Here is a 20,885-nt window from a genome sequence, read left to right as displayed (position 1 = left end):
TGAAGCGAAGGAAAAATTAACCATCCATGTAACTAAAGTATGACCCTGACCTATATACGAACTCACGCACGCGCAACAGCTGGCAGCTGACGCAGCAGTGCATTGTCCTGAACTAAGCGGGGAAATTCCCTGCTGAGTCAGGTCCTGGACTTGCGCAATACAGTAGCTGGGACATGTAGAAACTTGTTCTGTCTGACCTAAATACACAACATGTATAAACATGTACGGGAAATTCCGTGTGAGTCATCACCATCAAACTAGCCTATATAAAGGGACTTTTACCCCCCGTTGTCAGTCAGTCGCGGAGTCTAGCTGATGTTGAACACGAAGTTCCTATCGGTACGAACTAAATTTCATATCCATTCAATCCATAATGTCTTAGGTATCTTTCCAGAGGTGGACTAAATCCTTCTTGTTTTTGAATTTCTAGCGCCTGATGAAATATGTCCTGAATAAGTTCTGACCCCGGAGCCTCTGTTGTTGCACCTTTTTCTTGTATTTGTGTAAGCAGCTGTTTATATTGAACGTAATAATGTTTATACTCTCTCTTCTTTTTGCTACACCCGTTTTCCCTTGTATTACATCAATAACGACGCCAGGTATAGGAGTTAAGGCTAACAGTACCGGAACTGTTGGAATTGCTGCTATTACAGCAGAGCTTACAAGAATTCCCTTAGTAATATTAAGAGCCATATCAATTCGACCCATTAATTTATAACTTCGTCGATATGCAGCGCTAGTTCTTTCTATATAGTCAGCCAATTGTTCAACGCTTTCAACAACTGAGATGTGCATTTTTTTACTGTATATGTAAGGGGGATAAAAAATAATTGTAGTAATATAGAAATACAATATGGCAGAAGGAGGAGAAGATATACCACTCCGGGGTTTCGATGATGAAAATGTAAATGATGATGATGACGCTACTGCTGAAACATTCTTTATAGACGATGATCATGCCCTTGCAGAAGTCGATCCTTACCGGGATAGCCCACAGGTGGATAGCTCACAGGTGGATATTTTAATTAAACAGAGAAGAGAACTTACAGAAAATATGGCTGAAGGACTCTTAGACAAATATAATATTACTAATACGTATGCACGAAACGAATTGATTTTAAATGCTGAGATTATTGGTAATGATCTGTATTATAAAAAAATCAGAGTTACAACAGATAAAGGAAGTAGATTTTTAGAGAAATCCTCAATAAAAAGTTAAAAGGAGGTTCTGATTTGTAAACAAAGTATATGAATATAGTGAGCCCGAATATGTGAGGCGTACATTGTATTCTGTAGATGTGGAAAACGATAAAATACCGGCTGAGAAGATGACGCCAGAAGACATGGGTATATACAAAGATAAACTGACAGAGTTACGACAAGATGCTTCTGGTAATGCAGACAAAATACAAGCTTTTGAAAATAAAATCGAACAATGGAACAATCTAAACCCTGAATATATAGCTATTAATGAGAATTAAGGATTGCGAATATGCGTCTTGGCGAGCTTAACAATGAAAAAGTTAAAATAAGGCTAGAGAAAAGAGAAGTTGAAAAACAGTTAAAGGAAATTCCTGTAGAACACACCCAAGCAAAAGAAAAAGCCGAAAAACTACTAGCTGAACTCATAACAAGAGAAGCTAAAATTGACAATCGAATTGAATACGAAAATGGTAAGATTAGCGGGGCACGTGAAAGTCTCGCTACGACTAGGTCTCTTCGTGATGTAATTTCCGATCCAGAATTGTCACTCAGGCTGAAGCTGACAGAATTATTTAAACGAAATGGTATAACAATCGCTGCATTACTTACTGCCCTTGGAATGACAATATCAACAATTGCCCTGGCTGTAACTAAAGGAGGAGGAGGAGGAGCGGGAGCAGGAACTGGAGCAAACACAGGAGGTTCAGGTCCGCCCAAAGTATATACAAAAGCGAAAGAAATTGTAAAGCAATTTGGTGAATGGTTAAAACCTTGGCTGCAAAAGTGCTGCTGCAATACCAGGTTTAATCGGCTCCCTTGTCAGTTTTCTATTAAAAACAGCAGGATCGGTGGTTGGATTTGTTGGAGAACAGCTATGGATATTTTTAACTGGATTAACATTAGTCATTATAAATAAAATTATGTATTAATATATCACCCCCTACAGCATCGACATGTTTGGTGAAAAGAATATTGCAAAGTTTCTTTCTAAAAATAAAGACCTGTTTGGTTTCTCTGTCGAATTGGAATGGTGCAAACTCCGACGAGTAAATCGACATATCCTTCGAGCAAATCCAGGTGTCCGACTCAAAGATGATAATCTATATCATAACATTTTAGCTTTCGTGAGGAATGTCAAAAGACTAACTTCTTTAAGCGACTAGAATTCATAGCTGTATTCCAGGATACTGAGGATGACCAAGAGGCTCATCATCTCCAAGAATATTGGGTTCTTCGATTGATTCGCGACACAGGCAATCGATTTATCTTTCAGGCAGACGGAAATATTTACGTAAAGATGTGATTAATTTTCTTTTTTTCTTCTACTATATACATTACACGAAAAATGGGGTACGATAGAACATTATCACCGACTTTCACCAACCGAATACCGAATGGAACAAAGTCAGAAAGAACTCATCACGTGATTGCTCATAATCCAAGTGAGGCAGATCCAGGCCAGACACTTATCATACGATGTCCGAAGTTAGAAAGCGGAGTACTCTTAGTTCCAGATACTTTCGACCTGGTTTTTGATCTCGAAGTAATGGGAGATGAATATAACCGAGTAGTACAAAATGTTGCAAAAAATTTGGTGGAGCGTATGAAACTCACATTTGAGGGTCAGACACTTTTCGATTTGAGTAAATATAACTTTATTGAATGTTATCGTGATCTCTTCAAACATAAAAAGGAGAGAACGAACATGACACTGTACGGAATTCAGAACGAAAATCTAAGAAAATTGAGAAGCGGTGCGACCGATGCAGATCAAAACGTCGTGGGCGATAAGTTACTTTTCGACACATATAAAACAAAATATGCTATTCGTCTCACTCATCCCCTCGTGACAGGTCATGGAGTTGCATATCCAAAAGCGTTAGGGAGTCATATTGAATGGGAAATTACGTTGGCACCCGCCCCCCAATTACTTGTCAGTAATCAGGTTGTTACAACCAATTATAAATTAAAAAACATTCAAATGGAATACGAGACAATTCTGACCTCGATCTCGCGAGGTCAACTGCTGGTTATTACAACAGTGGAAAAAGTTACCTTTACGAGCATATACATTATTTTAGAACAATCCCATTCAAAGAATCGGACACGGTTATCAATGAAAATATAAATGTACCACGACGTAGCATTAGAGGTATCGCTATACTCTTCACTAAAAATCAGAATCAGTCAGAACTGAACAGTGAACTTTTCTTTAATCCATCCATTGAATCTGTGTCTGTATCAATCGAAGGCATTGCAAATAAAGTGTACGCTCAGAAGATGATACCAAGACAATTTTGGCGAGAGGTGCGACGGTATTTTGCTGAAGATAAAGATTGGTGTGAAATTGATATAGATGAGGCCGATTATTTGAAGAATAAATTCTGTCTGTTTATCGATCTGCGTAGTTTAAAGATATTGAGTTTCATGGAAATGGTTTAAAAGTAATGAACACAAAGGACGGAATACAGCTTGAGATCCTGAAGAAAGATGCCTCGTGGGGTGGCGATGACGCTCACAATGATAATATATTTGCCCACATTTATGTTATCAGTGATGCCCTGGTCTCTATTGAAAATAGTAGATTAATGTCTTTACAATTTTAAACCATGACCCGTCATTCCTATCGGCCATGTTTCTGCCAGCCATTCGCCCGTGTCTGGATTGTATAGCTGCACACGCTTGATATCATTTGGCGCCATCATGATTTTACTGCGCTTTTCACTACGGATTTCTCCAGCCTTTTTCCGTACAAACTGTACAAACTGTGCCGGCTCCGGCTTCTTCCCAGTTTCAAACAGATCTTTATAATCTTCAAAGTTCAAATGTTTTCTAACACAAACATCTTTCACCCCTTTATTTTTTTTCGTCTCCGAAGTTGGAGTTCGAAAAGCATACACTTTCGAGCGTATGCCGACAAAATCAAGAATAGGTTCACCATTCAACTCATCTTTAAATTACCTATCACTTTTTTATTAATCTTCGGAAAGTTGGCCCCACTCATCCCACTAGTATCATATATAGACTTCTCACCATTCTTTTCAACATCTTCTCGGACTATATCATTGAAAGTTACGTCCGGGTCCGGGAGGGGCACACTGTAAACAAAACTGTCAGTATCCATGTAGGCTAATCGTATTCCAGGGAACGTACCCGAAAGTAATTGTAATGCGTCTCATACATTAGCAGCTTAGAAAGTTCCAGTACTGCGGCGCCGATGAAAACTGGTTTTACATATCTATGCTCATCCGTTTTCAGTTCCAGTAGGGCACTGTCGCAGGAATCGCCATCCTCTTCGGAAGTTATGAAAGTTATATGTTTCGTCTTTGGATTATACTTCTGAATCTTTTTACGACCACTATCCGTACCGTTCCAGTCCGAAACAAATTTAAAGTCTCTGTACTTTCGAACATCCTCTATTGTCTTACCGAACATTGCATTATTCATCAGCTTATAGAAATTCTTTTCAAAATCTGTCCTCCCCTTTGTCCTCATTTTAGTGTTAAGTCAATATATTTCGCGAGACATGCCCTCTCATCGAAAGCAAGCACCCGATAAATCTTTTTCAATCTCATTCCCATCCGAAGATAGAATTCCAGCAACTTGTAGTGTAAGACGTATCTCTCTCTATCCATCACACTTGTAATCAGTCGACCGCCCTGCCTCGGAAATTCATAGTGATGCGGCGCAAGTGGCAAATCGCTGTGTTCTTCATGTAATTCGACCGGATATTCTAAGTCTACTTCTAGAAAACTTGGTGGAAAGGTGGAACCAGGTCCCCACCCTCCGGAACCCGCTCCGCCGGCTCCGCCTCGGCCCCATTCCTCCCACTCTTCCATCGTCATCCAATGAAGTCCGCCCGTAGGCATTGCCTGACTCATTGCCCAGCCGTAGAGATTGTTTGCATCGAGATATTTTATTTCGGTCACCGGTTTCTCCGGATCGTAATTCCCGTAAGCAGGATGATTTGTCTGTAAATAATGAATATTACACTGGCTGATACCTCCTCGAATTCCCCGTTGTACGAAATTCATCTGCTCAGCATCTTGAATGAGCCCAAATTATTACCCGTGTAAAGTAACATAGCATCCCATGTCAAGCCGGGCGCTCTTCCCATCAACAACAATTGAGGCGTGAAAAATAAATGTTTTCGAGAGACCCATAATTCCACCATTGCTCGTCTTAGCTATTAAATTTGGCTCTTGTCCGGGACCATCATCTATTTCATGTAACTTTTTCAAAATAAAAGAACCATCGTATCCCTTGAGGTTGTGAAAGTAGATAGGAATGGTTCTCGACGGGCGACATCCCTCGCAATAAAAAGTCGCCTCCTCCTTCACTACTCGGTATCCTGCCGGCTCTCCACATGCAATACAGACTGGATCACATCCGTCACGCTGGTAATTAGATCTATCTTTCATCGGTATTATTTTCCAATAATACGATTTCGAATAATACTCGGCCCGTTCTTTCATATCCTTTAGAAAGTCTGTAACACAGGAGAGCCCCGTGAATGTTCTTTTACCATAAACAGTGGGTCGGCCCGGGCCTCGTTCCGAAGGATTCGATCCTCCCCACCCCCGTTCCACCATAACATACGAAAGACAAATTGGAATGTGTCGGCCGGTCCCCTTCTCAATAATTGCCTCAGTATCTGCATAGACGACGTAGGGAGAAGGAACCTTCTTCCGATGTCCTTCGAATTGACATACTTCCTTAGGAAAAACTGGCTGGGCGTCGTCTGTTCCACAGTACACCTGATGTATTTCTAATTCTTCTGTTGACTTAAAACCTCTTTACAAACCATACAAATACACTTCCGTCTGCGCTCATTCTTTCGATTAGTACGAGAATTACGAAGGCGATTTAACGCAGTAATTGGTATGAAGTGGCACCTTCGGGCTTCGCCAACATCAGTAAGATATTTGCTATTTGATTCCTATCACCTTCGGAACGGGCTCCGCCTTCGGCTCCGCTACAGCTACTATATAACACATTTATGCCGGACGGATCGGGATCATTCTCGTAGATCTGAAATACTTGAAGTTTGACGCTCGGATTTTGCTGCTCGAAGCGCCTGAATACAGTCATATCGGCGGGCGTAGGAAAGGGAATACCTTCCCAACAGTAGTCAGCCATAAATGGGGCGTACGTATTCCATTTTCTCCTTACCTGACCACATTTCTTTTCACGAAACTCGGGGTCGGTCAACTTTAAACTTGCTACGATGGCGTATTGAAAACAGTTCTCAGCCCCCACCGGTAGAATAAGATCGCTAACACAATGCTTATTTTTAACCATCCGGGAAGTTGAATCCCAGCCCCGGGCCAGCCCCGAGTAAAACTTCTACTAGAATTACTTCAAAATTAAGTATCTCCTCGAGAACGAGACCAGAACCCTCAACATTTTCAATTGTATCAAGCATAAGGTCGTAGCGATCTATTAATTGTTGCCCCACATCCGTCCCTCTTACATCTTTTGTGTATGTATCTTTTAATTTAACATGCAATGTACGATTTTGTGTATTACCAGTTTTCGGATCCGATAATTTGACTTCCATTTCAGTATAAACAGAGTACATCTTTCGTTCCGAATGGCTTTCTTTGACCATACCTTCAATATCCACCAGCTCCCCGATATCCTTGACTCGCTTGACTTCAGGAAATTCTTTTCGTAAAACTGCTCCCTTGAATGCTGTATGTAATCGACGGGCCATAATAATCTTTATGATATATACTATCCTAAAAATTTTTAAAATGAAAAATAATTATTCTATGATAGGTCATCAAAATCCACTATAATATTTTTGTCAGCATTTATTTGTTTATATATCTCGCCTAATCTTTCTAAGTCGACTAGTTCTTCCGCATCTTGAATTTCTGGTTTATTAGGCGCAGCACAAAATAACCTCTCAACAGTGAAAGAAAGAGCACGCTTACTTAAGCGCGGTTTAAATGCTAAGAATTCTATCTTACTACCTTTCCTGATATTACGAGGTACAATAGCAGGATTTTCTCGGACTGGCAATGGACTCACTGTTTTAAAACCGCAGTCAATTTCTTGAACCATATCAATACATATAGCGAAATCGTGATTGTGAATTCCTCTTTTAAACTGAAATTTAAAATACGCAACTGGCTGCGCCCCGCTCCCTCGCTTCTGATAAACTTTAGATGGATTGTAAAATCCGGTAGTATTCTTGGAGATAGCGGCCAGGCTTGCAGCATAACTTTTAGCAGTGCTTGCATCGAAACTTTCACCTAGGGTACGGAATATTATTAAATCAGTAAACTTTTGAAGACTCGGTTGCCAACGGACACACACCCCATCGCATGTAGCAGGATCTCTAGAACCGTACTTAGGTCCGATGGGGAAAACCACTTCTAGCTCACTGTCTACATATATAATAGGATCTACCAATGATTCACCAAATATGAGTTTGCCGTCACTGATTTGAATATTCTCTTCTCCGGTTTCAAGTATTTTTATTGCAGTTGAAATAGAAAGGATTGTCATTGTCTTATCGTATATATCTTAATAAAAATAATTTAAAAAAAATTTTTTTCTATGATATAGTATCCTAAAATGTCATACATATTCATAAATGGACCAACTGGAAGTGGTAAGAGTTACGATGCAGTAAATTTGGATCCGTGTCACGTACCAGAATTTGACACTAGTTTTTCCAGCAACATTGCCGACTTTTATAATGGGCGTGTCGTTGTTTCGATTGCCGATTTTCAGAACCAGTTTATAGAACATACGCTTAGTTTACAATGTCAGGCTGGGCTCCCTTCAGAACACTACATTATTTGTGACTCTTCCATAATTCAACATCTGACTTTTTCTCGAATCCGGGGCGTTTCTGTGGCAGCGGAAGAAAAAAAGATTGTTTCTAGAGCATTTGACCATTTACACAGTTTCATTATCATATTCAAAGATATGCCCTGGGATTATTGCAGGCGGAATGTGTTGACTCGAGCCAGGTCGTACGAAATAGGCGCCTTAGAAGAACTAGAAGAGATTCACAACAAGTTCAAACAGACTTTCTTAGAAATTTGCCACGACTATAGGCTTCCATGTTTGGTAATTCGGAACGCTCTTACGCCCCTCGTTCTCAAGAATATACTTAATCCAACAATTGATACCGAGACAGTTGGGCCAGTAGAATATCCACGAGCTTTTGACTTTGGAATTGCATGGAGCGGCGGCAGCCAGGGATTTTTAATAGACGGTTTCAAGGAGGAGGAACTTGAAAAAGCGTACTTCCCACCTGGTCAAGAACAACTAGAACAACCTCGAGTCTCACTAAAGAACCTACACAAACTTCTTAACGCTTGTGAATCTGTGCACGCTTATAATGCTCCGTTTGACTTACAGCACTTGATATGATGAAGCCCTACGGTTCCGAAAGGGACTTTGAAGTTACTTGTCTATGGCTCATGTCAGTTGTGTACATTATACTTCAACCAGAACTTATAGATAAAGCTGAAAAGGGGGACTCGAAAGAACGGACTGTGGCAACATGAGAAGTCGTTTGAAGATCTTGCAAACTTAATATGTTCAGGAACTGAGATCCACCTCATCCACATACTGCCGAAAAAGATGCAATAAGTGAACATTACTTACGACAGTACATGATAAATAATTGGCCAGGTGGTTGGAAGAATAATGGTAAGCTGTCACTTTCTTCTTTCAAGAAATTAAGACTTTTTCCATGGTTCTTATTGAATAACTTTCGTAAATACTTACGTTAGTACTTGACAAGTACCAGCACAGGAACTTACGTAGTACTTGACAAGTACCAGCACAGGAACTTACGAAGTTCTAATAACATTTTCCTCTGGCTCCCAACTATTGAAACTTTCTGGATAACCTTTCCATTTTATCAGATAGTATTTCTTTCCTCTAATTTTTTTCGTCTTCAAAATTCGTTCTACTCTGTACAGCTCGTCGGCTCCCCGTTCCGAAAGGGCACTCTGAAGTTCATCGGAGTAGAAAGTGCCGAGTATTTCCTCTCCATTCAGATCTTTTATTTTGTAAACTGGTGGCGTTCCCAAGCCAGCTGCGTACACCACTTTTGAAACTACGAAAATCTCCTCTGTCCAATTTGGTAAATATCCTTTCCTGAAAGTGGTCTTGTATTTTGTAATTCGAACCCGTTCTCCCGGCTTGAATTCAGGGTTAACTCCCCCGGCTGCCAACTCAGGACCGAATAGTGTATAAAATGCCTGCAATCGTTCTCCTCTGTTACGTCCCTGGGTTTCATTTTGATACTTCCGTGAACGGTGTTATTGTAATTCTCAAGAAGGTGGGGTAGAATGGGAGCCAGGAACGTGTCTGTTTATATGTAAAGTATTTCCACATCATCGTCTTGAGGTTCGATTAAAACGTTCAACGACGCTAGCTTTTTTGTCACTGTAGGTGTGAAACCAGTGAATTCCACCTCCTGGAGCCACCCCTGCATTTTTCGATTAGTAAATTCCCGCCCCTCATCTGTCTGAAGTTTGTCGGGCCTTCTCCCGGATTTCTTAATCACATCTTGTAGTGCCTGTAACGTATCATCAGCCGTTTTGACTGTATTGGCCTAGCCCAGGCATATTTACTGAGTACATCGATTACTGTTAGCATGTATCGAATGTTATGATTCTCTTTTGCGAACGGGGGAGGGAATTCCACAAGGTCTGCTTGCCACTGTGAGTCTATCGATGTTACAAAATCGCGCCTCCCCCTCCGGAAGGCACCGCGAGTACGAGGTACCGGTTTATGTAGATTATAGGTTAGCTGAGTTTTTAACCAGTCCTGCACCTCTTTCTTAGTAACTTTTAGTCCGCTGGCCCGTGCTGCGTCATACAATTTTTGTACACCTCCAAAACCAGTTTTCGGGTTGTAATATAATTCTCTAAGAGTACCTTCGGGGGTGAAACCTTCAGCTTCCATAATTGCTATATTATACGAAAAATTTTATGTCGTACGGATTCCGTAAACGAAATACTAGTTTACTGAATGGCCTACTTTTCAATTGCTTGATTAGGCCCACGGCTTCCCGTTCTGACACCTCCATTCCATATTCTTTTATAATAGTTTTGTTGTCTATCTTGTTCGGTGTGTAAAATAGTACTAACATTTGTATGTTTTCCCTAAATGGTTTACTAATACTAGTATATTGTTGAGTCAGAACCCAGACAGATAATCCGTCATGTCTTGCGCTGAAACCAAGTTGGACTAAAACGTTACTGCGCTTCTTCATATCTTTGGACGAGGCGCAGTCATCGAGGATTATTAAAGTGTTCGTTCCAGCCCATTCTTTATGCACGTAGGTTAATGTATCATCCACTGCATCGAGTCCGACTGGAAATATAAACACATTATCATCGGTGAAAATGAATCTTCTATTATACGCTTTATTATTCATGAATGTTGGGCAAATGAATATCACATATTCGAATTTCCTTAAGTACGGACCGGTGAGGAGGTCCAACATAAATTCTGTTTTGCCAGAATATGTCGGTCCAGTTATAATCATGTTGAATGGTGGGGTACGTATATTGACATTTCCTCTGGATCTATATATTTAGTGACTTTATTCCAGTACCTACAATAGTAATGAATATTGCTAAAGATAACAAACCAATTTTACCATATTCGTGAATAGGGTCTGCGCCGAGTGTTGCAGATGCTGCCCGTTCCGGGGAGGGGAGGGGAGGCCCCCGAGTCGTGTCATTGTGAGGTGGTGGTGACTCTCCGGGCTCGTCCTGCCACTTCACGGGATCCCCCCCCTCCTCCCCTCCTTCCATCTCGTGTACAGCACTTTCTCGAACTTCCGTGTTTATATCACCATTCACCCCGAAGGTCATAGATTCTGTTGCGTATTGCAATTCATTATTATAACCCGAGATTGCCGGGCCTGAAAGGATGACCATCTCAGACAGTAAGAGAAGTAAATTTGGTGAGACTGCCATATCAAGTTTGACACCAGTATTCATTATTGTGTCTTGATATCGCCGATAACTGATTACTTTGTCGGTATTGCGAATTTCATCTTCGAGGAGAACGCCGAATTCTTTTCTTACTTGCTGTGCACTGCCAGTATCACCTACTATGGTACTGCGAATATTCGCTTGTGCACCGAGTATGCAATATACGTAGGCTTCAAGGCTTTCATTGAGGCGGGCGAGACCGGCCTTTGTTAGTCCCGAGTCTCCTGTCAGAGGAATGAAACTATTGTATTGGCCCTCCGATCCATCATTTCGGAAGAAATAGTAGTGCGGTCGGTCTTTGGCGGGCAGTACATGTTTTTTCTTTCCAAAAATGGTATGTGTATAGAAAACGCCTCCGTCGGAGGAGAGGAAAAAGTCCCGACCGTTGTATATCGCTTTTGGCTGTCGAACAGGCCCACGATTAGTATAATATTCATATCCATAACCAAGACCTTTATTTTGACCTTTTCGATAACGAAAGTCGGACTTCGTTGGACTTATATTTCCAAATTCTGTACAGAGAAGTTCATATTGGACGAGATTGTACGGATTGTCGCCCGCTTTGAAGGTGGGGGTATCGTCTGGAAGTGCAACGCCCATTTCATGAAGAATACGACGTATTGTAAAATATACATGGAAACGGCAGAATGATCGTATTTGCGGAGGAAAATCCCCCCCTTCGGAACCAAAGAGATGGGCGAATGATATACCACAACCAGTAGTGCTACACCATACAGCGAAATTCAGTTGCTGGTCCCAATATTTCATATTTGGGCTGCCCAGCCAGACATTACTTTCTTTAGCTGATCGATGAGTGATTACGTTATCTTTAAATATATCCGTGGATGAAAGTAAATTTTCTGTCGGCGTTACATATATTTCTAAGTCCATGAGAATAGGTTTTATTCCTCCATTCGGTTTGGAAGGAATATCAGCATGCTGTACTGTTGGTACGCTCGTCTTATTCAATTGAAAAGCAACTGGGAATAAGTCTGTACTCATTATTCGTGTTTCTATATACATATAGATTTTTAATGGAGGAGAATTTTCCCGGAATCCCTGTTGGAATCGTTCTGTTAGGGGTACTAACATTCCAGACTATGTAATACTTTATTTCGGATTCAGGTTTAAACGAATTTTTTATTTTTTACTAAGAATAGATAACATACTGCAAACAATGGAGAATTTAATAAAGTCATCGGCAGCGGCAAATACGACAGCGGCCTATCGAACGGTTCCCCTATCGGAACGGAAGGACCAACCGCAGCGTCGGACAATAATCGATCCATAATAGAGACTAAACGTGAAAAATACTCTGTGTCATCGCAAGTGGTCAAAGCAAGTTATTTTTTGGTAAGGATATTTCAGTTGCTGACGTAGAAAAATGGAAAGATGAAACGGTGGATAAAGCCTTCAAAATGTACGAAGCGAAATACAGTTCTCTTATAAGTGATACCATCACTCAAAGTTTCATAGATCTAGGAGCCTGCGCAATTAGCCAGGTAGTTCCAATCGATGATCGAGATAACTATGCCACTGATCTTAAAAGGATTTTATTCTAAACAGTGAAATAAAACGATTATCAGGACGGATAGGGTACACATGGGGGCCCCTGATTGCTCTAATTTCCACCGGTTTAATTACGGGTAAACATTTAAATTTAAAAAAATCGGGTTTAATATAGTACCTGAAATAAATGGATTCAACTTCGCCGACTCAGCAAACGGCTCCGCCAGGGACTCCGTCAGGGACGATCCTACCACCAACACCGGCACCTCCGACACAGCGCAACATAGAGAAAATGACGTTACCGCCGAAGCATCCAGGGAGAGTTGCTGCGGGCAAGAAATTAGCGGAATGGAACAGGAAAAACAAGGAGAAGAAACTAAAAGCAATGATTCATGATAGCGATGCGGTAGCGACTGAAGCAGACCTACCGCCTACAATGAAAGAACAGTGTGATAGCTCACGCTGGTATAATAAATGTTATCTTGTTTTAGGAATTGTGGGAGTTTCATTGACTGCATTAGGGCTATATTGGGGGCGTGCTCGGCATACCCCCTGTCCCCCCCGGAAAGATGAACCGCTTCAGAAAGCGAAAAAAACAGAGCCCGTAGCGGCTCCCTCCAGAACAGTTCCGAGGGGAGGGGAGGGGGAGGGGGAGGGGGAGGGGAACCCCAGCTCCTCTACATTGTATGAGATGGATTAACTCCCCATATTTTTTATTTTTATTTTTTATTTTATATACTAGTCAGCAATCATGGATATTAAAACAGTTGTAAACACAATGTACGATGGTATTGTAATCGCAGGACTTGCGATGGGATATCTTATGATCTCCAGCAAATTTCTGAAAATAGAGGTTGGCGATCCAAGTCGACCAAATTTAACTCGATTGGCAAAATTAGGCGGTGCGACTGCTGCCGCTGTAGCAACCAAAGATCTCCTTGAACAGAAAAATATTATTCCTGCAGAACCTTATACTTCGTAATGGGCACCTTCGGAATAATAATAATATTCATCGAACATTTATACTTAGTAATATATACATACAACGTACAACGATGATCATTTGGATTGAAAGTCAAACAGGTGAACCTGTTACTGTTAATTTTTACCCTTGTATTGACACGACACAGTTTACGAAGATAAGACTGCTAGAGTGTGGACTATATAATTCATGGCATAACATAACATCGACAAATAATGTACTAAAATATCAAGAAGGTGACCTACCAAAGAAGACTAAATCAATACGTCCAGGTAACTACAATATCGATACGTTAAACAAAGCAATCGGGTTGAAGCAAAAAATTAATTTTGAAAAACATCTGCCGACAAACCACGTTCTTCTAACTTTGGCTAAAGATGTTAAAGTTTATTTCAATGCTACAGGTAGCTTCGCCAACGTCGTTGGCTTTTCAGATAAGCCAGAGGACAACCCAGTTATAAAAAGTACTATGAGTCCGAAGAAAGTGATTTCTTAACAGTCACTAAATATATAGTTCATTCAGATGTAGTCGATGTTACTGGAAATTATGTTTCATTTGGTTCGGGTGAATACATACAGGGGAAAGTATCGAACTGTTTACAAATACTTCCCATCCGGGATACGAGAGAAATAAGTGAAAAGGTTACTTACGATTTTAAAAACGGAGCAATTTCTATGCCATTGAGAAAAGGGGGAGATTACATGAATTCAATTCGTATCTGGATAACGGATCAGGATGGAACATGATCGATTTCAATAACTGGCCAATTAGCTTTTGTATTGAATTGCTGTAGTCGTTCCGAAGCGTTCCGAAGGAGCCCCCCCTACCGGAAGATAAACCATCCCACGACCAATCCTCCAGCAATATAGATCATCTCATATTTCTTTTGCTCAGGACTGGGTTGATAATAATCTGAGAATTGCGCTAACGCTTGCGCTGGACTTGACGTAGAGTTGCTTTGCACCGCTTCTGCTTCTTCCAGGATTTCTGCATCTGTATCTCTTAACTCTGCCGCAGCATGCGCATCCTTTGCCTGATTTTCTCTTTCCCAGTCAGCCTGTAGTAATCTTTTTTCTGACCAGACGTTGCGATCATGTTCAAATTTTTCTAATGCTTTATCATGTCGGACTTTCTCTTCAATAAGAGCATCACCATTACCAGAAAGCTTTTGTCCGATAATATTTCCTCCTGTGAATGCCGTTGCATTTAATACAGCACCGAGAACTGTCATTCCTATAGCTGAAGCCATGGTTGTGTATATTACAAGGTATTATTTTAATTTTCACTGTATATAGGTCCCTACGGAGTATGTCTGATCCAAGTGGCTTCGGTCTAGGTACAATTCGTATGCAAAATCTTGAGCTTGAAGATCTGAGTGATGTTAAAGTTAACAATAATACTAAGATGGCTGCTAATCATAATAAGGATTACGTCCTTCGTTATAAAGACCGCGAAAAATATTTCGTTTTAGCCAATGCCGCGGGCCACCCCACGAACATGCTGTAGAATTTTCCGAACTTAAAGACATTGATGAAACTGTAATTGACGCCACAAAGGCTTCGAATGATCCTACTCCTTTTGCTCTGACATGGGATTCGGCTAGTCAGAAATTCATGCCTTATAATGTACCGCGTAACATCTTAGATATATTGGATAGTGAAATTGCAGGAGGTGTTGCTGAACCACCAGGAACTCCGAATGTGATTTATTTTGATAGCAATGTAAACAAATACAAGTTGTTAGATTTTCGTAGTTGGCTTACTCCTACGAATCCATACATTGCACTTCTTGGTATACCGATTCACCTTAAAATTAGTCCTCTTAATACAATAATGAAGGTAGATAATACACTAAGAAGGTGGATAAACGAGGGGGAGAATTATTGCTCTTATACAGCTAGCGGAGTTCCAGTTAGATTATTTTGGGACACAACTTTAAAGAAACTGGGTCTTAAAAGTGACGGTGATGAGGCAGCTGTTCTCACTTTACAGACAGTAAATCAACAGATGACTGATAATATGAAAATACTTCAACATGGTACAGTTCTCATTAGATGTGTAAAGTTAGCTACTGGAGATGAATTTGACGATTTGGTTGGATATTATGCTATGAAAACAGATAACAGAACAACTTGTGATATTATCATAAGTATTGATAAAGATCGCAATGAAATGAGTATTGAATGTTTTGTTGGTGGGAATAGAATAGAGAACGACTTAGGAACTACATTTGTACGTAGAGATAAAAGAGTGAACACTTTAGATATCAGTACCATTCATCTGAAACGTCTCATATTATTTGAAGTAATGGTCTTCCGTCACATTTTAAGTTCAGAGGAAATTACTAAAATTTTATCTATCAGGTGAACAAGTTCGCACCGATAGGAACTCCGAGTTCAAAAACCTACCGGAAATTCAGACCTCAGTCATGCAGTAGAAAAAATTCACATCAGCTAGACTCCGCGACTGACTGACAACGGGGGGTAAAAGTCCCTTATATAGGCTAGTTTGATGGTGATGACTCACACGGAATTTCCGTACACCTTCGGAACGTGTTTATACATGTTGTGTATTTAGGTCAGACAGAACAAGTTTCTACATGTCCCAGCTACTGTATTGCGCAAGTCCAGGACCTTACTCAGAAGGAATTTCCCCGCTTAGTTCAGGACAATGCACTGCTGCGTCAGCTGCCAGCTGTTGCGCGTGCGTGAGTTTGTATATAGGTCAGGGTCATACTTTAGTTACATGGATGGTTAATTTTTCCTTCCTTCATGTAGATAAATGAATAAATGGGTGTAAAATTCTTATTAATCACAGTTGACCACCTTTATTTTACTACTCACCGGAGTAGTTGAGACAATATTCATAATTTTGCAAGTTGAGGATCAAAGAGAAGTATATTATGAACCTCGTAACATGAATGGGCCACCAAGGTCGCACAACGTGTACATTAATATAAATGATTCATGAGAAAGCATTCGTGAAAGACCGTCATATTGATAAACAATAACAAAATCTCATTGTTCTAAACAGTTTATTTCATGTAAAATACAAAGCCGTAGTGTCGTTGGATTTACACACCGTCGAGCTAAACAACTTCTAAGAAAGTTGACGTCTTCGACACATAAGAAATGTTTCTTTTCAGGATAAATTATTCACTACTATGATAGAGGGATACTAGCACTTAAACGTATCTACATGAAGAATAAAGGTTCAATCTTTATCATGATATGTTGAAATTTTTTCTACTTTTACAGACAGCGACTAAAATTCGGTATTGATTTAGAATGGTACATGTCATAAAATTTAATAAACGTGAACATATGCATTCATTTGAAGATTTGGTGCAAATTTACATCATTGCTTAAGACTAGCTGTCTGTATTTTTTGCATTTTGACGTTCATTGTACTATCCGCGTGTATGAAGTTGTTTGGAGTATCTTCATATTGTGTAAAATAACTTAACCGATTTTATTCCTTCTACCTGTAGGTAACCAAAGAACACAAGTGGACATTCTTTAGCGATAAAGATTCATTAAAAATAGATCCACTCGACTTGCAGTGCAGAAACAGTCATCTTTGAAAGTACAGATTACTTTCATATGCACATTGTCGTCCTTCATCGAAGCTATTAAAGTAGGTATGCGCCTAGAAAGTGAAAGACTCAAACGTTTTCTCAAGCTTTGCTCAAGAAATCTTTCAACCATTCTCTTTCAAAATCAAGAATAAAAATCAGGGGTCATTTTGGTACCATAGAAAAAAATTACCCGAGGTTAAAGGTATACTGTCACCTGTTCCAATTTTGCCACAGTTACCATGGAAAGAGAAAATCTAACCAATCACAGATTTTAAGCGGGTGGCCGCTTTTTAAAAACAGCTCCCTCACATGGGCATATGAATACCAACGAACGCCCCTTTGACCATATATGGGCATATTTAGATTACAGGTGACTGTATACCTTTAACCTATATTTGAAATTCAAAATGACCGCCATCCCTATGTTAACTCCATTGAGAAAATAAAATTTTCGATTTTCGAAAACCTAAGTCGGTGAAAAGGACTTTACAATGAGACCCCACAAGTGGTAGATCACACAAAAAGAAGAATTGTAAAATTTTGAGTCAGAATACCAGTTCGAGTCGCATTCTACCTTAAAGCGACAATACTGCTTTAAGTAAAGAAGCATATGCAGCACTCTTACGAATACAATGTTTTATGCAAAATACTGGCAAAATGTTGACAAAATAGCAACTGATTACACGTTATGTTAAATAACATTTTCTCATGGAACTCATAGCATTGTATTACAGAACATAAAGAAATACTGCCACGGCTAATGTAAGACAGAACGGCGTGCGTGCTGCTATGATTTAACATGACGATTTAAAAAAAGGCAGTACGCGCATTGAAACTGAAAGACTTAAACTTTTGCTCAAACTTTCCTTAAGGAAACTTTACAATATCAAAATCAACGATAAAAATCAGGGGTTACAGTACAAAATTTCGTACTTGAGGAATATTTACCAAATATTGACCGACGCTTTACATTCAAAATGGCCGCCATCCCTGTTTTATCTCTATGGGAAAAATTAAATTTCTTGATGTTCACTACAATTTTCATCATCACAGAAACTTCACTGATTCAATGAGATTCAAAATGAGCCCACATAATTGGTAGACCAGAAAAGTATGGTGACAGTTTGAGCGTCCGAATATCTGTCCCCGAGGCAAAGTCTACAGCTCTATTTCTCTAATGTTAGATCAGTAAAAATTAATAAAATGTAACATAAAATGTACCGGTAGATCACACTGCACAATTATTATAATTGGTCGACTAATTTTCCCTCTGCAAAAGTCATACTTTCACTTTGCTACTAGAATTGGTTCAGTTAGAAATAATTCATATATCGTTTCATCAACTATCTTTTCTAAGTCTATTCCGTCTTAGCTCAAAGACACTTTTTGACATCCGCCCGGCACACAAACAAACATCTGTACAATGCAAAAGAAAGAGAAGTTGTTTGAGTGAATAAAATTAAGTTCAACTTTACTTCTACTTCGAGTGCGACTCAAATTTCATAATTCTTACAATAAAAAATCATAACGTTTATAACAGTTCGAATTTCTGTTAAACATTTCTCTGGAATGACGAGCTTAGCTGTGCGTGCTACAGGACAGTCGTTCAGACCTGCAACCTATAATGTACGATTAACGTGAAACCTCGATATAGTGAATAGAGATAGCCCGCCTTGAGGTATCGGTGTATATTCTAACGTCACCTAAAATGTGACTACTAACATAGTAGGTTTTGCTTGAAGAATTCACGTACGCTTTCAGTGCAACTTTCAGATACATATGTAAAGATAGTTTAATTCAAACTGATCCTTTTTGTCGTTGAAAAATATTCCGAATGGTCAAAAAGGATGCCGTGTCTGATGATTAGAAAAATCGTCGGTCAAGTCCAGTCATAAAGCCAAGTGACGTAGCCCCAAGGCCGCCGCATGCTTCCGAGCCTTCAGTCGCAGGTCGGCGATGCTGGAACTTTTCGCGGACTTGGCAGTATCCAGGAGAGTTGTCATGGCGACTGGAAATCCCGGATGCGGAAACATGACCATGGAATGTGATGGGGCTATGAAAGTAGTCGCATTCGTCGGAGTAACCATGGCACTAGATGTCGTCGTTCCGTTCAAATGTAAATGAGCTTGGACTCTCTCAAACGGCATGCGCACCGCTCCCATGTTGACGTAGGGGGCGACACGACAGGTATCAACACCAGCGTTCAGTAAAATTCCTGTGAAGAGAGTACAAAGTATTGGATAAACGCGAACTTTTGAAAACTAGCGGGTGTTAGCAGGACGTAAATGTCAGTGATAGAGTTCTGACGTCATGTTACAAGTATTCATACAGTCAGAGTTCTCCAATAAGTGTATTCCGGGAGATTTAACGGCAAATGCACTTTAAGTCTAACTTTCATCATAGGTCAAATCAAAGATCGATTTTTTACCAAATAGGAAAACGTGAACGAGAAAGCTTGCAGGTAATATCAAGCGACTTTTCGCTGTAGGTAGAGGGCTCTGTTCTCGCCCGTAAGAATGTCGACTATCAATATCACAAGGCCATAGCCACAGGTAAATAACTAGTACCCGTTACTTTTTGAGCGACCAGACGACGTTTTCTGATCAATTTGTGTTTCATATGTTAAGGCCTATGTGCATAGTAGCTCTCTTGACAGCGTAATTTGATTTCAAAATAATATATGTGTCGTTTATAATTTTAAATTCATAGAGCAGATAGGGAGAATTCGGTGATTTCTTTAATTTTTATTGTATCTTACTACCCTGGTATAGTCCAAATCGTGTTGTATGTGTATGGTCGTTGTAAATGTGTATACGTGGGGGGGAGAGAGAGAGAGAGAGAGAGAGAGAGAGAGAGAGAGAGAGAGAGAGAGAGAGAGAGAGAGAGAGAGAGAGAGAGAGAGAGAGAGAGAGAGATTGACTGTAGTTCACATAAAAACACTACCATGAGGTACAATTTTCAGTAATTTTTGTTAATATCATATGCGATTGTGTATGTTTCCACATACACATTGTTTTGATAATGCAGAATAGTGTCCGCCTTAGCTTAATAGGTTGACAAAATGAAGAAGGCCGTGGATACGATATGAGAAATGAACCAAAATGAACAAAGGTCATGAGCTGTACAACGTCATTTGGCCCTATGTCTGATTACACCGGACATTTGCCAGATCACGTGTTACACTTGGACAGCGGAAAATGTCTGATCTTCGTTTACGGGACACAATTACGTTCTCCAGGCACGTCTCACCGCTAATTATCGGTCAGACGCACTGGGCTTGTTGCCTATGCCGACCAAACCATTGCAATTCATTTAATTAACAGAGCCGCCCATTCCGGTGCATCAAAATTTTTAAAAAGGCTAATAAATGGATGTAACTTGGATTAAAGCTATCTAAGTTTAGCTAGCGGCTATCTCGCGGCGAAGAGTTCCTTTGCACTTAATTTAATCGATGTAATTCCTTCATATGGACGCAATTTGCTTCAAGGGCTGCTAGTACGATGCCTGTCGTGCTTTGTTGACTTCCGGACTCCGTTCAGTCGTCTTGTATTAGCGTTCAGAGCCTGAGCCTGGCCTTTCTCCAAAAATTTGTTTTGGAGCTCTAGCTTGAGCGGAAACTGGCACAGCTCTACGA

The 20,885-nt window shown here is 40.1% G+C and overlaps 1 protein-coding gene across 1 annotated transcript in view; it reads right to left on the bottom strand.

Annotated features, from left to right (window-relative positions):
• Nucleotides 1–16,672: 16,672 nt before the first annotated feature.
• The window catches only part of LOC139118755 (short stature homeobox protein-like), a 29,532-nt gene continuing 25,319 nt past the window's right edge, over nt 16,673–20,885 (bottom strand). The window contains exon 4 of the mRNA XM_070682185.1: nt 16,673–19,466. Within this exon, the coding sequence (XP_070538286.1) occupies nt 19,141–19,466 (326 nt within the window). The 3' untranslated portion in view covers nt 16,673–19,140. The remainder of the gene's footprint in view (nt 19,467–20,885) is intronic.

Source organism: Ptychodera flava, chromosome 19, assembly GCF_041260155.1.
Source record: "Ptychodera flava strain L36383 chromosome 19, AS_Pfla_20210202, whole genome shotgun sequence".
NCBI lineage: Eukaryota > Metazoa > Hemichordata > Enteropneusta > Ptychoderidae > Ptychodera > Ptychodera flava.
Note: the sequence above shows the minus strand (reverse complement) of the source record. Positions and strands in the feature narration are given on the sequence as shown.